Consider the following 12,186-nt stretch of genomic DNA (forward strand, 5'->3'; position numbering starts at 1 on the left):
ATATAATCAAGATACAATCAAGATGTTCTCTCCTAATCCTATCAATCCTGGTATAATCCTATCAATCCTGATATGATCAAGATATATATAAGATATAATCAAGATACAATCAAGATGTTCTCTCCTAATCCTATCAATCCTGATATAATCAAGATATATATAAGATATAATCAAGATACAATCAAGATGTTCTCTCCTAATCCTATCAATCCTGGTGGTGAGGATTTTTGTTTTCTTGACATTGAGATGTAATCCATATCGAATCACAGGCATCTGGTGTGAACCCACCTGTTTTCCCACCCTACTATCCATCTCTCCACAAGGCTGTTTAACTGCAAGTTGCGGAAAGCCTCATCTCTCTCACGTGGGGGGCCTGGAGGATTTGAGCTGCTGACCACGAGGTTCGCAACCAGGTTTTTTGTTTATTTGTTTGTTTGTTTTAACCACTATACTACCAGGCCTTCCTTGAAGATGGCAGATCAGGTAGATGTGTAGTGAGGAGCTCGGTCAACAACAACACGGAATACCAGGTCAAGAGGACTCATGAGTTGGTGTTGGAACTCTAACAAATATAAAGGTATGTTTGGAAGTTCGGAGGGTTTATAGCTGGGAATTTGCAGGAGAATCCAGAAATTTATTATTTTCTGGATCAAGACACTCAGCTGTTCCAGGAGCCGCCATCTTGAGAAAGCTTTTCTTGACTGTACCAGGATTGATAGGATATTCAGAGTGGTAGTTACTCTAAATACCAACAGAGAGGGAAAGAGTCTTCACATCAAGTATCAATGCTATCTCTCTTCTGTACACAGGGTAGATCGGGACGGGCAACTTAGACATTGGCTACCTAAAATGAGGGGGCAATAAAGGCACGAAGTGACTGGCTTACAAGGTCTCAAGAGGGAATTTAGTTTAAGAATATGAGGGGAAAGAAAGAATACCCACTGAATAGCTATCATCTTGTCTAGATGGGTCTGGTGAAAGGAGATGGGAATAAGATTCGTAAGATTCAATAGTGAATAATTGTTATCATGACTAATGGCGACTGTCACAATTATAAAGGCAGAAGTTTTGTAACAAAAAAATGGGAGTGGTTAATCTTAACAGTCCAGAAACAGAAGACCCTAGGACCATCAAGAGAGAAATGCACAAGCAGAATGCGGGACCTTATCCAGAGAAGCAGCAGCGCCAGTGATGGAGGCAGAGATGGGGGCATGGAGAGGGGGAGTGGCTGAGGACTTTAGATTCATGGACTAAGAGGTGTGGGACTAAGAGCTGGTGGCCAGGAGCAGACTTGCAGAATGTGCCCTTTGGAGATGTAAATTCTTATATATGCCTGAGTGGGTTTTTCAAAAAGCGAAAGTGGATAGAGAGAAATACTGTTAACTGATGGTACATGGAGGGGATTATATCCATTGTAATGAAACAAGGTGTATGATTTGTTGAATGTAAAACTGATGATATGCCCTGTAAACTTTCACTCAATCCACAATATAAACCTGGAAAAAAAAAAAAAAAAAAAAGACACACTTATAGTGGCCCAGAAAATTCCACTTGTGCACCACAGGAAGCAGCCACCATCACAAGGAAAGCCTGCTTCTTTCAAGTTTTTTTTTTTTTTAATTAAACACAACCCTCAGGAAATAAGGTTAAGATGCTTGACTGTCTTATTAATATTGGTTTCCCTTGCCTACTATTGTAAAATAAACACCTGAGTGGGATAGAAAGGAATGTCAGGAAACATGATTACAGAAAACTTGTAAGCCCGTGTTCAGCCTCTAACTGATGGGAATACCTAAAAGGGGTTCTAGAACTTGCCCAGTGAAACAGGCCTCTTGCGGAGCCTTTACATTGTATAGACCTCAGGTGGAATCCTGAGCCCCATCCAGAACCTTGAAAAGTGGGACATTCCCACTAGAAATGAAAAGCTACAGTAACAGAAGATACATCTTCAAAAAAAGATCAGCAGGAAAAATCCAAAACAAAAATGGCAGTCTGACTGGCTACTATAAGAACAAGCAAGTTGTTTGCCAGGGAGCCATCAAGGCAATCAATCAAGCCCCCTCCAAGACTGAAACTCAGAGGAACACATAAGCAAGTAAGCTTACTGGTGAGTGGAAGAGGGGAAAGGCAACAATGAAGAAATGGGCTGAGTTCAACCATGTTCCATAGACTCCCACTGAACTGGAGATGAGAGAAGAAGGGCTGGTTGGTCTGAAGTGTGGTGAGACCTGGAGAGTCCTCTAAACCCAGGGACAAGGTCATAGCCACCGAGGGCTAGAGCAGAGAGTGAAGCATCCAGCTGATATGAAGTGAGGGGAGATGCACAAGAATGCCCAAACTTGCAGATAATACCCATTTAACCTAGCCTTGATAGCTTGATAATAAGAATTCAACTAAAGGAAGATTAAAAAAAAAAAAAAATTTTTCTGATAAAGAAAAGGAGTATAAATTGCTACAATCTGATGAACTTGACCTATACTTATGGATGTAGTAGCTAAAAATACCAACTGAGAGGGAAGGAGTCTTCACATCAAGTGTCAATCTTATTCCCTCTGTACACAGGGTAGATAGGAAGGGACAACTTAGACACTGACTACCTAAAACGAGGGGGGAATAGAGGCACAAAGTGACTGGCTTACAAGTTTTCAAAAGGGAGTTTAGTTTCAGTGTGTGGGGGAAGGTAGAGTCCCCACTGAATAGTTTTCATCTTTTCTAGATGGGTCTGGTGAAAAGAGATGGGGTAAGAGTTTTATGATTCAATAATGAATAACTTATCATGACTAATTCCAACTGGCACAACTGTAAAGGTAGACGTTTTGTAACAAAAAGGGTGGAATAGTTAATCTTAACAGTCCAGGAAAAGGGGGAGTAGTTAATCTTACAGTCCAGGAAAAGAGGACCCTAGGACCATTAGGGGAGAAGAGCACAAGCGGAGTGCAGGACCCTATGCAGAGAAGCAGCAACATCAAAGATAGAGGCCAAGATGAGGACATGGAGAGAGAGTGCAGCTGAGGACTCTGGCCTCATGGAAAGAGAGGAACTGGGTGCTGGTGGCCAGGAGGCAGGCTTGCAGAATGCGTCCTATGCTTGTTTATATTATACACTCCTGAGTGTTTCTGTATACATCCCCTCCCCGTCCTGGCACGTGCAATAAAAACAGTGAATGGAAGCAAATACTGTTGAATGATGATGCATGGAGATCATAGTCTTTCCAATGAAACTGTGTAGAGCCAATGTTCTCCCACGTAAACTATATCACTCAGGTTCACAATAAAAACTTTTAAAAAACTAAAAAAAAAACCAGAAGCCTTAGGAAGGCTACCCGGAGACCTGTGGCATGGGGCTCATGATTCTGTGGATCCTGTCAAGGGGCTGGGGGAGAGCAAGGCTGTCCATTCCTAGACCAGACATTTCATCAGTGGTCACTACCCACCACTCATCTAGAGTGTCTGACAGATGCCCGTGTATGACTCCAATCATCTTTATACCCTGTTTTACTAGGGGCGCACAGACTTGCTCAGAAGCAGACAGCCTAAAAAGAACCCAGGTCTCCATCCCCTAGCCAGTCTCACCTGAAGTTGCCCGGAGGACCGAAGGCAGGGTGTCTGAGGCAGAGCTCCGATTCTTGATGTCATGTGCATTCCTATACATGGCAGGCAGCCTCCGCACCAATTCGGAGCTCATACCCAGCTTGTTCAGCTTGGCCAGCGTCTCAGGGCTGGAGAAGTCATGGGATCGCTTGCAGCTGGCACCGAACTTGCACTCACACTGCAGGAAGTACAGGCAGATGTGGAGTTTGACGCACTGTGTCTGGTAGGTGCAGGAGCCATAGGGCCCATCTCCTTTGTTGTAATGGAGGCAGATCTGGAAAGAGAAGGACAGAGACACTAGCTCAGGGACCCCACTAGTCAAGACAGACCCCAAGGCCTCGCTGTGATCCCGCTGACCACATAGCTCATGCTAGGAGGATCTCACTAACTCTACAAGGTTACAATGGTCCATGGTTACAATGGGGACAGGGAGAAGATCAAATGGTCAGAACCAGCCCCTCCCCACTGGTAAAATCCAGAAAGCTTTCAATTGACCAGAGCAGCTCCCTTGACCGAAACATCTGCTTGGGAGGTAAATATAGAAGTGACAAAACTGCCATTTCTATCACTTTCACATGTGTGTGGCAGTCATTCCATTCCTGATGTTGTTCAGTCATCACTGGTAAGCACTCATCCAAGCCACCTACCAGACCCCTAAGGCGCTTCTCCCTCCTGCCACACACTGAGCCACCCAGACGGCACTCACCTCCGGTAAGAGCCAGGGGTCATTCTGGAATAGGAGCTGGCAGAGCTCCATGAAGTTGAGGTGGTCTATGCCATGGGCCCTCAACACACCCTGGTTGTGTAGGGTCTTCAGGCTGTGGCCATTCCTACAGCCCTTCCTGCAAAGAAGCAGAGCTGGTAAAGTCAATCTTTAAGAGGATTGCTCTAGAACACTTCCTGAAGTTCACAAGCAGACTGACTCGGTGGCACCCTTCTCAGTGAAAGGGGAATCCAGGGTACAAACTGAAACCCTGGAGTCATCCTTGCTCCCCAATGGAGGAAATACCACAGACAGGTGATTCCAATATGAGGTAAATAACAAGCTCAACTGTGTTGGGACACATCAGCCTAGAGGAGGGACACACACCTGGGTCAGAAGTGAGACGGCAGCCAGGAGAAAAACCAAGTAGATATTTGCAATGAGAATTCTCATCTACAAAGGGGATGGTACCTGGAAAGTTCCAGGGCCTAAGATAGCATCCCTCAGAGACACTGGATTGAGAACAACAGGCCAAGGAAAGGTCCTCCCTCTTAAGTCACCGATCACAGAGCAACTCAGGGAGAGGGCCTAGTACTCAGGGACACTTACCATCACAAAGTGAGTGAACAGGAATGCCTTGTGGTCATAGATAGGCACATGCTCACACACACAGAGACAGACCCACACACCAGATGCACACAAAAGAGGCTAGAGGAAAGGAGTTTCTCCAAGGGCCCACCTGAGGCCTTGTCCCCACTCCTGCCCCCTCCTCCATTCTCTCCAACTGTTAGCTCAGACCAGCACTCACTGTGCCACCCTCTGGCCCAAACACTGAGGAGTAAAGATAAGCCTGCATGTGAATGCCTGGATCACCAGACCCGGAAGTGTCAAGCAAAGAGCATCTGCTTGACTCAGATCTCACCATGCCTGCATCTGATGACATTTCTTCATCAGGTGGGACAAGCGGTCCTGCCCTATGGGTGTGTGTAGAAAGACCTATTGGAGTCCAACCCCCTAGGGTGATTCTCCCAATCAACCACCTTCATTCACCATTACCACCTTCAACTTCTAGAACCTGGGTACTCCTCAGTCACTTTAAATCTTTCTCCACCAAAAACTGGCTTCTTGCAATCCTTTGTTATTTAAAAGCCCTCTCACTGACTTGCACAAAGTTTAATTCTACAAGAGAACTTGATTGTGAGGCCCACAAAAGCAGTGCAGTAGGAAGTGTATGGTTCAGCATCTCTGAAATAGTTTCACTCAAAACACACCTGCCCAAGGATCACCCCATAAGCAGAGATCCAGCCCGAAGACCACCCCTTGAACTAAGACCCAGTAGCTGACCCAGAACTTGTCAGATGGAAAAGATAAGCCCAAACCCATGGTTGCTCCTTTTTCTCAGGGGAAGGAGACTCCAGGGTACAAGTTGAAACTATGGCGTCATCCTTGCGCTTGCACCTGCACCCCGCCCCCCACCCCCACCCCCCATGGAAGTAGCAGACAAAAGTGATTCTAATGTGAGGTCCAAGGGCAAGGTCAGCTGTGCTGGGGCACATTAGCCCAAAGGAGGGGCACCTGGGCCAGAAGCTGGGGAGGAAGCCAGGTGAAAGTTACTGGAGGCCCAAGTCAAATCCTTAAAGTCTGAGGACAGGACAAGCAGAGGCGGGAAGAACACTCTAGGCATAGGAGCAAAATGTTTGGTGCTACCAAAACCAAATATATTTAATTACGACGCTGGTAGTGGTGGTGACTGCTAATGCTTATCGCACATTTATAATGCACAAAGGACTTGCCTAAGTGCTTTAGGAGTTAAACCTATTCAGTCCTCACAATAAGCTATGAAGCAGGCAATGTGGTTATGCCTGTTTCACAGATGAGGAAACTAAAGCTTGAGTATAAAGTAACTTGCCCAACATCACCCAGCTGGCCACGAACTGAGGCAGAAACCTAAAGAGGCTGTAGACTGTACTCAACAAGTGCCCCACTACCTCCTACAGGATGGGAGCCTTAAGGTTCTCATCAGCCCTGCAAGCAATGAACAAGACAGGGCCAACGATTTACTTCTGAAATAGAAGAGACTACAACTTTTAATGACAAGCCATTACAAGAAAGGCACACCCATTCACATTAATGTGGCCATGGAGAGGGAAGGTTCTAGAAATTCCATGCCAGAATGAAAAACACAAGTCACGTAGGTCAGTAAATGCCAACACCTAGGTGTCCAAGACAAAAACTGGGCCCAAATGTAGGTGGTTCACGCAAGAATCAGTCTTCATGGTTACTTTACCACCTGAGGAGACTTAACCTGAGAATCGGGATTCCATGTTGTTTTCCCACAAATGAGGGGTTCGTCTGAGAATCAGGCTTCCGCTGAAGTTTTATTATCACAAGCAATCAGCCAGAGAATTGGGTGCCATTTTGATTTACCACATGGAGTGGGGCTAGCCCAAGGATCGCTGTGAGTGGGCACCGGCTCGCTCGACGGCACCGGCTGGACGGGCACCAAACAAAGAGAGCCAAGAATGTAGCGCCACCATTATTTTACCACGCGAGAACACTACTAAGAGGCAAACTCGGTGCCGCCATCCCGCCCATAACCCACTCGACCACGTGACCGTTTCCCCGCCCCTTTCTCCTCAGAGCGGCTCCTCCCTCTCGGAGTGGGTCTCGAACCCGAAGACTCCCCGCGGGCGCGCGCGGGCGCCATTTTTTCAGGCCTCAACCTCACCCTTTTTTTCAGGCCTCAACTTCGAGCCATCTCGCGCCCCCCACACGGCCAGCTTCCACCTGCAGAGCCGCCTCCAGGGCAGCTTCGAACTGAAATCCTTCCCGCCGTCAGTCACCAACACCCCCCAAGGCTGGGAGCATAAATCTGCCGTCAGCATCCCATTCACCGCTGGCCCTAACACTTTCCCCGAACTCCACTTGTGCCCCGAAGGCTCTCACCCAAACCCCCTTTTCAGACCCCACGGCCATCCCCCAGTCCTCCTGCACCCGGTGGGGTCAGGAGGCAGCTTCTGCCCTAGGGCCGGGCCACGGGGCGTGCGTGGCTGGGCGGCTACCACTTCCGGGGGCTGCTCCGTCACCGGGTCCCTGACACTTCACAGACCCGACACCCTAATAATCCACGCTACTCGAGGGCCCGACCCGCGCCATCCAAGTTCCACGGCAGGAACTCATTTCTCCGGCACGAAGGAAAGGGTCAACGAGGAAGACCCCCCCATAAACTCTCCCAAGTGACTGCCAGGCCCCCCGCCCGGCCCGCTCCAAATCGGCCGCCACCCCAGGCCTCACCCGTCTCCCTCAAACGCGCCCGACATGGCTGCCCCGCAACAGGAATTCCCGAGCGTCCGACAAGGCCACGGCCCAGGGCCGGGGGGAGGCCGCTGGGGCCCCGCGTTCACCGAGTCTGCCACTACGGGAGGGGGGCGGGGGTGCACGAGAAAGCGGACAACGGGCAAACTGAAGCCGGAGGAACCCAGACCCAAAAGGACCTAAGGGGGCGGAAATCACGACGTCGCTTTGTAGTCAAAGGCAGGCGAGCCATGACAAGTGCGGCGTGACGACGCCCGGGGCCCGGCTCCGGAGGCCCCCAGAATCCCGCATTTTCTCCAAGGGGTCGAACGCCCGCCACCTCAAGCCTCCATCCCACCCCCGACACGGGCTCTAGGTTGCCCAGAACTCGGTATAGCGAACGTACCGGAGGAGTTAGGACTCCGCGAGTTCCGAGCGCGGCCCCAGTCCCCGCCCGCCCGCCTTCGGGGCCCCGCGCCGCTCACCCGGCCTTCTGGAACTTGCAGGCGCCATAGAGCAGGAACTTGCAGAGGTGCAGCTGCGAGCAGAGCCCCACGCAAGCCTCCTGGCCGCCCTGGGGCCCACGGCAGAGGCGCAGGGCGCTCACCGCCAGCACCACGCGCCGCGTCCGCTCCCCGGGCCCCCGCACGGCCACCGCCAGCCGCTCGCTGTCCCGCAGCAGCGCCTCCAGCGCCACCGCGTCCACGCGCAGCCGCCCCCGCAGCTCGTCCAACTCCAGGACACCGCCCGCCGCGCACAGCAACTGGGTCGCCGAGCCGAGCGCCGCGGCGTGCGCCATGTCTGGGGTTCGTGGGGGTCCCAGAGGCCACGGGAGGTCGGAAGTCCGGACGGGTGTGGAAGGCGGGCGTGTTCGACGGCTACCGGCTCTCCTGGGGGCGGAGACACGAACGAGAATCGAAACTGAAACCTGCGGGCGAAAAAAGCGGACCAGCTGAGCCCCGCCCCAGCCCGCAGCTGCGTTGGCTCAGCAGCCCTCAGAACCCGCAGCTGTAGCCGCCGCCCGCCGCGTGTGAGACGTGTGAGGCGTGTGAGGACTAACAAGCGTGCCTCCTGCAGACGCCCCGACGTGCCCGCGTCGTCGGGCCGCACTTTGCGCCGTCGAAAGCGCGATGGCGTCTCAAAACCGCGGGCCCCGCGAGAGCCGTGCCGCCGGGGATGCTCCAGGGACGGGGCCTCAGTGGCCGGCTCTCCCGTGGCCTGGACGGTGCATGTGGGGTTCATGCCCCTAGCCCGTGAAAACCACGTCTCCTACCAAATTAAAGCCCCAACTCCCCAAACCCCCGCCTATAATGTGGGTTTAAATGCTATTCAGCTTCAATGTGGGCAACAAATGCCTTATTTTTAATTCGCACTGGGCGTCCAGGCAGGCTGTAAATGCCTTATTTGAAGCATCAATGGCGATGTTCTCTTAGAACAGAAATCCACCTCTGCTAAATAAATAGTTAACCAATATTGAAAAGACTGTTCAGAGTCAAGGAGCACTCTCACACATGCTGACGGAAATGTAAATTTTTAGAGTCCTATGGGAAAGAAGTAACTCGGGAATCACTATTAAGATGTAAAGTGTGCATGAGATCTGGGACCCAAACAGTCTTTCTTCTGGGAACCTTGTAAAAGGAAAAGGAACAGTTATGTTCAAAATGTTTATGCAGGAAGAGGTGGTACTGGGAATAGCATGGCTGATGGTTTATTAAGACACACACAGCTTAATCTCCTGATCTAGAAATGCATCCAGGATGTATTGTTAGGGGTAAACAGAGAGCTATAGAGAAATGTTAAAATCACTAACAAAAGAGAACACTAATGGTGTGGCCATTGCTAGATGTGGCAAGGGCAAAGCTGAGGAAGAGCATAAATCAAGTTACTTTCATTAACATTTATAGAGAATGTGTGTACGGGGATGAAAAGAAATGATGAAAGGTGAGAAGATTGTGGCAAAATATGTCTGTGTGTGTATTGTTATTGCTGCTTTTGTTAGATGTTGTCCAACCCTATGCACAATGGAACTCAGAGAGAGTCCTGGAGTGGTGCTGTGGGTTAATGCGCTAGAAAGACGGTTTGAACTGCAAGGTTGGCAGTTCAAGCTCACCAGCTGCTCCTCAGAAACCCTATACAGGGTCACTATGGGTCGGACTGACTCGATTGCACTTAACAACGCGCGCGCGCACACACACACACACACACATATATGTTGTTACTAGCTGCCGTTCAGTTGGTATCGACTCATGGATCCTTTGCACAACAGAAAGAAACACTGTCCGATGCTGCACCAACCTCACAATCCCTACGCTTGAGCCCACTGTGGCTGCCACTGTGCTGATCCATCACCTTGGGAGTAAGCCCTTCCTCTTTTGCTCCATTCCTCCACTTTACCAAACATGATGTCATTCTCCAGGGACAAAGTGTGAGAGAAGAAGTCTGGCCATTCTGGCTTCCAGAGAGCATCCTGGCTGCACTTCTTCCAACACAGATCTGTTGGTTCTTCTGGCAGCCCATGGTACTTTCAGTATTCTCCTCCAACGCCATAACTCAAATGCATCAATTCTTCTAGCCTTCCTTATTCACTATGCAACTTTCACATGCATATGAGGTTATTGAAAATACCATGGCTTGTTTTAGGTGTACCTTAGTTCTCAAGCTGACATCTTTGCTCTTCAACACTTTAAAGAGATCTTCTGCAACAAATTTGCCCAATGCAATAAATACATCATTTGATTTCTTAACTGCTGCTTCCATCAGTGTTGATAGTTGATCTGAGCAAAATGAAGTCTCTGAAAACTTCAATCATGGGAAAAAGGAGACGAAGCTCTTTAGATTCTCACAGGGAATATGTAGAACAGATGGTTCAAGAATAAGTAGCTTGAGCTCTGTTATGGATTGAATTATGGCTTCCCCTACCCGCCCCCCCCAATATGTGTTGTCTACCACTCGTCAGCCAACTTGTTGCACCGTGGTGGGTTATGTGTTGCTGTGAAGCTGTAAGCTATGCCACAGGTATTTTAAATATGAGTCCTGGTGTGGTGCTGTGGGTTAATATGCCAGACTGTAAAGCCATTTGAACTGCAAGGTTGGTGGTTCAAGCTCACCAGCTGCTCCTTGGAAACCCTATACAGGGTCGCTATGGGTCGGAACCAACTCAACAGCACTTAATAACAACAAGGGTCACCCATGGTGGACAGCTGAGTTTCCAGACTAAGAAGGCGAGGCAGACTACTTCTGATTGTTTAGCCATTGAAAACGGAAGAAGAAGTTTTAGAGTCTCTTCTGACATCCATTTGGGTCTTTTCCTTCTTTCACGTCTTTTTAATGATCTTTTGCTTTCTTCCTGTATGATGTTTTTGATGTTATCCCACAAATCTTCTGGTCTTCAGTCTTTAGTGTCTAATGCATCAAATCTGTTCTTCAGCTGATCTCTAAATTCAGATTGGATATATTCAACATCATATTTTGGCTCTTGTGGATTTGTTTTAAATTTCTTCAGCTTCAGCCTGAACTTACAAGATAAGCAATGGTCTGTTCCACAGTCTGCCCCTGGCTTTGTTTTGGCTGATGATATGGAGCTTTTCTAACATCTCTTTCCACAGATGTAGTTGATTTGAATTCTGTGTATTCCATCTGGTGAGGTCCATGTGTATAGTTGTCTTTTATGTTGATTCTAAAAGGTGTTTGCAATGAAGAAGTTCATTGGTGTGCAAAATTCTACCATGCAATCTCCAGTATCGTTTCTATTACCAAGACCATGTTTTCCGACTACTGGTCCTTCCTCTTTGTTTCCAGCCTTTGAATTCTAGTCACCAGTAATTATCAATACATCTTGATTGCATGTTTGATCAATGTAAGACTGAAGAAGCTGGTAGAATCTTCCAATTTTATCATCACTGGCTTTAATGGTTGGTGCATTAATTTGAATAATAGTTATATTAACTGGTCTTAATACAACCCTTGTAGGTATATGATATTATCCTATTACAGCATTGTACTTCAAGACACATCTTGAGATATTCTTTTTGATGATGAATGCAATGCCATTCCTCTTCACTTTGTCATTCCCGCCATAGTAAACCACGTGATTGTCAGATTCAAAATCCATTTCAGCTCAATAATGCCTAGGATATTGATGTTTATATATTCCATTTCACTTTTGACAACTTCCAATTTTCCTAGATTCATACTTCACACATTCCATGTTTTAATTATTAATGGATATTTACAGCTGTTTCTTTTCATTTTGAATTGTGCCCTAGCAACAAATAAAGGTTCCAAGGGTTTTACTCCATTCACGTCATCACGGTTAACTCAGCTCTTCCCCAGTTGCATTCTGAATGCCTACCAACCAAGGAGCTCATCTTTTGGCACTATATCTGACAAGGACTTCATTTCTCTTGGATCAACTATCAACACTCACGAAAGCAGCAGTCAAGAAATCAAACAACGTATTGCATTAGGCAAATCTGCTGCACACGACCTTTTGAAAGTGATGAAGAGCAAAGATGTCAGCTTGAGGACTAAGGTGCGCCTGACCCAAGCCATGGTATTTTCAATAACCTCATATGCATGTGAAAGCTGGACAGTGAATAA

General features: G+C 48.2%; 1 protein-coding gene across 1 annotated transcript in view; it reads right to left on the minus strand.

The window, feature by feature from the left end:
- Positions 1 to 8,386, minus strand: part of PARP12 (poly (ADP-ribose) polymerase family, member 12) — a 63,878-nt gene extending 55,492 nt beyond the window's left edge. Inside the window, exons 1-3 of the mRNA XM_006861248.1 lie at positions 8,073 to 8,386; positions 4,297 to 4,432; positions 3,573 to 3,864 (exon numbers count right to left, since the gene is read on the minus strand). Coding sequence (XP_006861310.1) covers positions 3,573 to 3,864; positions 4,297 to 4,432; positions 8,073 to 8,386 — 742 coding nt within the window. The remainder of the gene's footprint in view (positions 1 to 3,572; positions 3,865 to 4,296; positions 4,433 to 8,072) is intronic.
- Positions 8,387 to 12,186: the final 3,800 nt, after the last annotated feature.

Source organism: Chrysochloris asiatica, unplaced genomic scaffold, assembly GCF_000296735.1.
Source record: "Chrysochloris asiatica unplaced genomic scaffold, ChrAsi1.0 scaffold00041, whole genome shotgun sequence".
NCBI lineage: Eukaryota > Metazoa > Chordata > Mammalia > Afrosoricida > Chrysochloridae > Chrysochloris > Chrysochloris asiatica.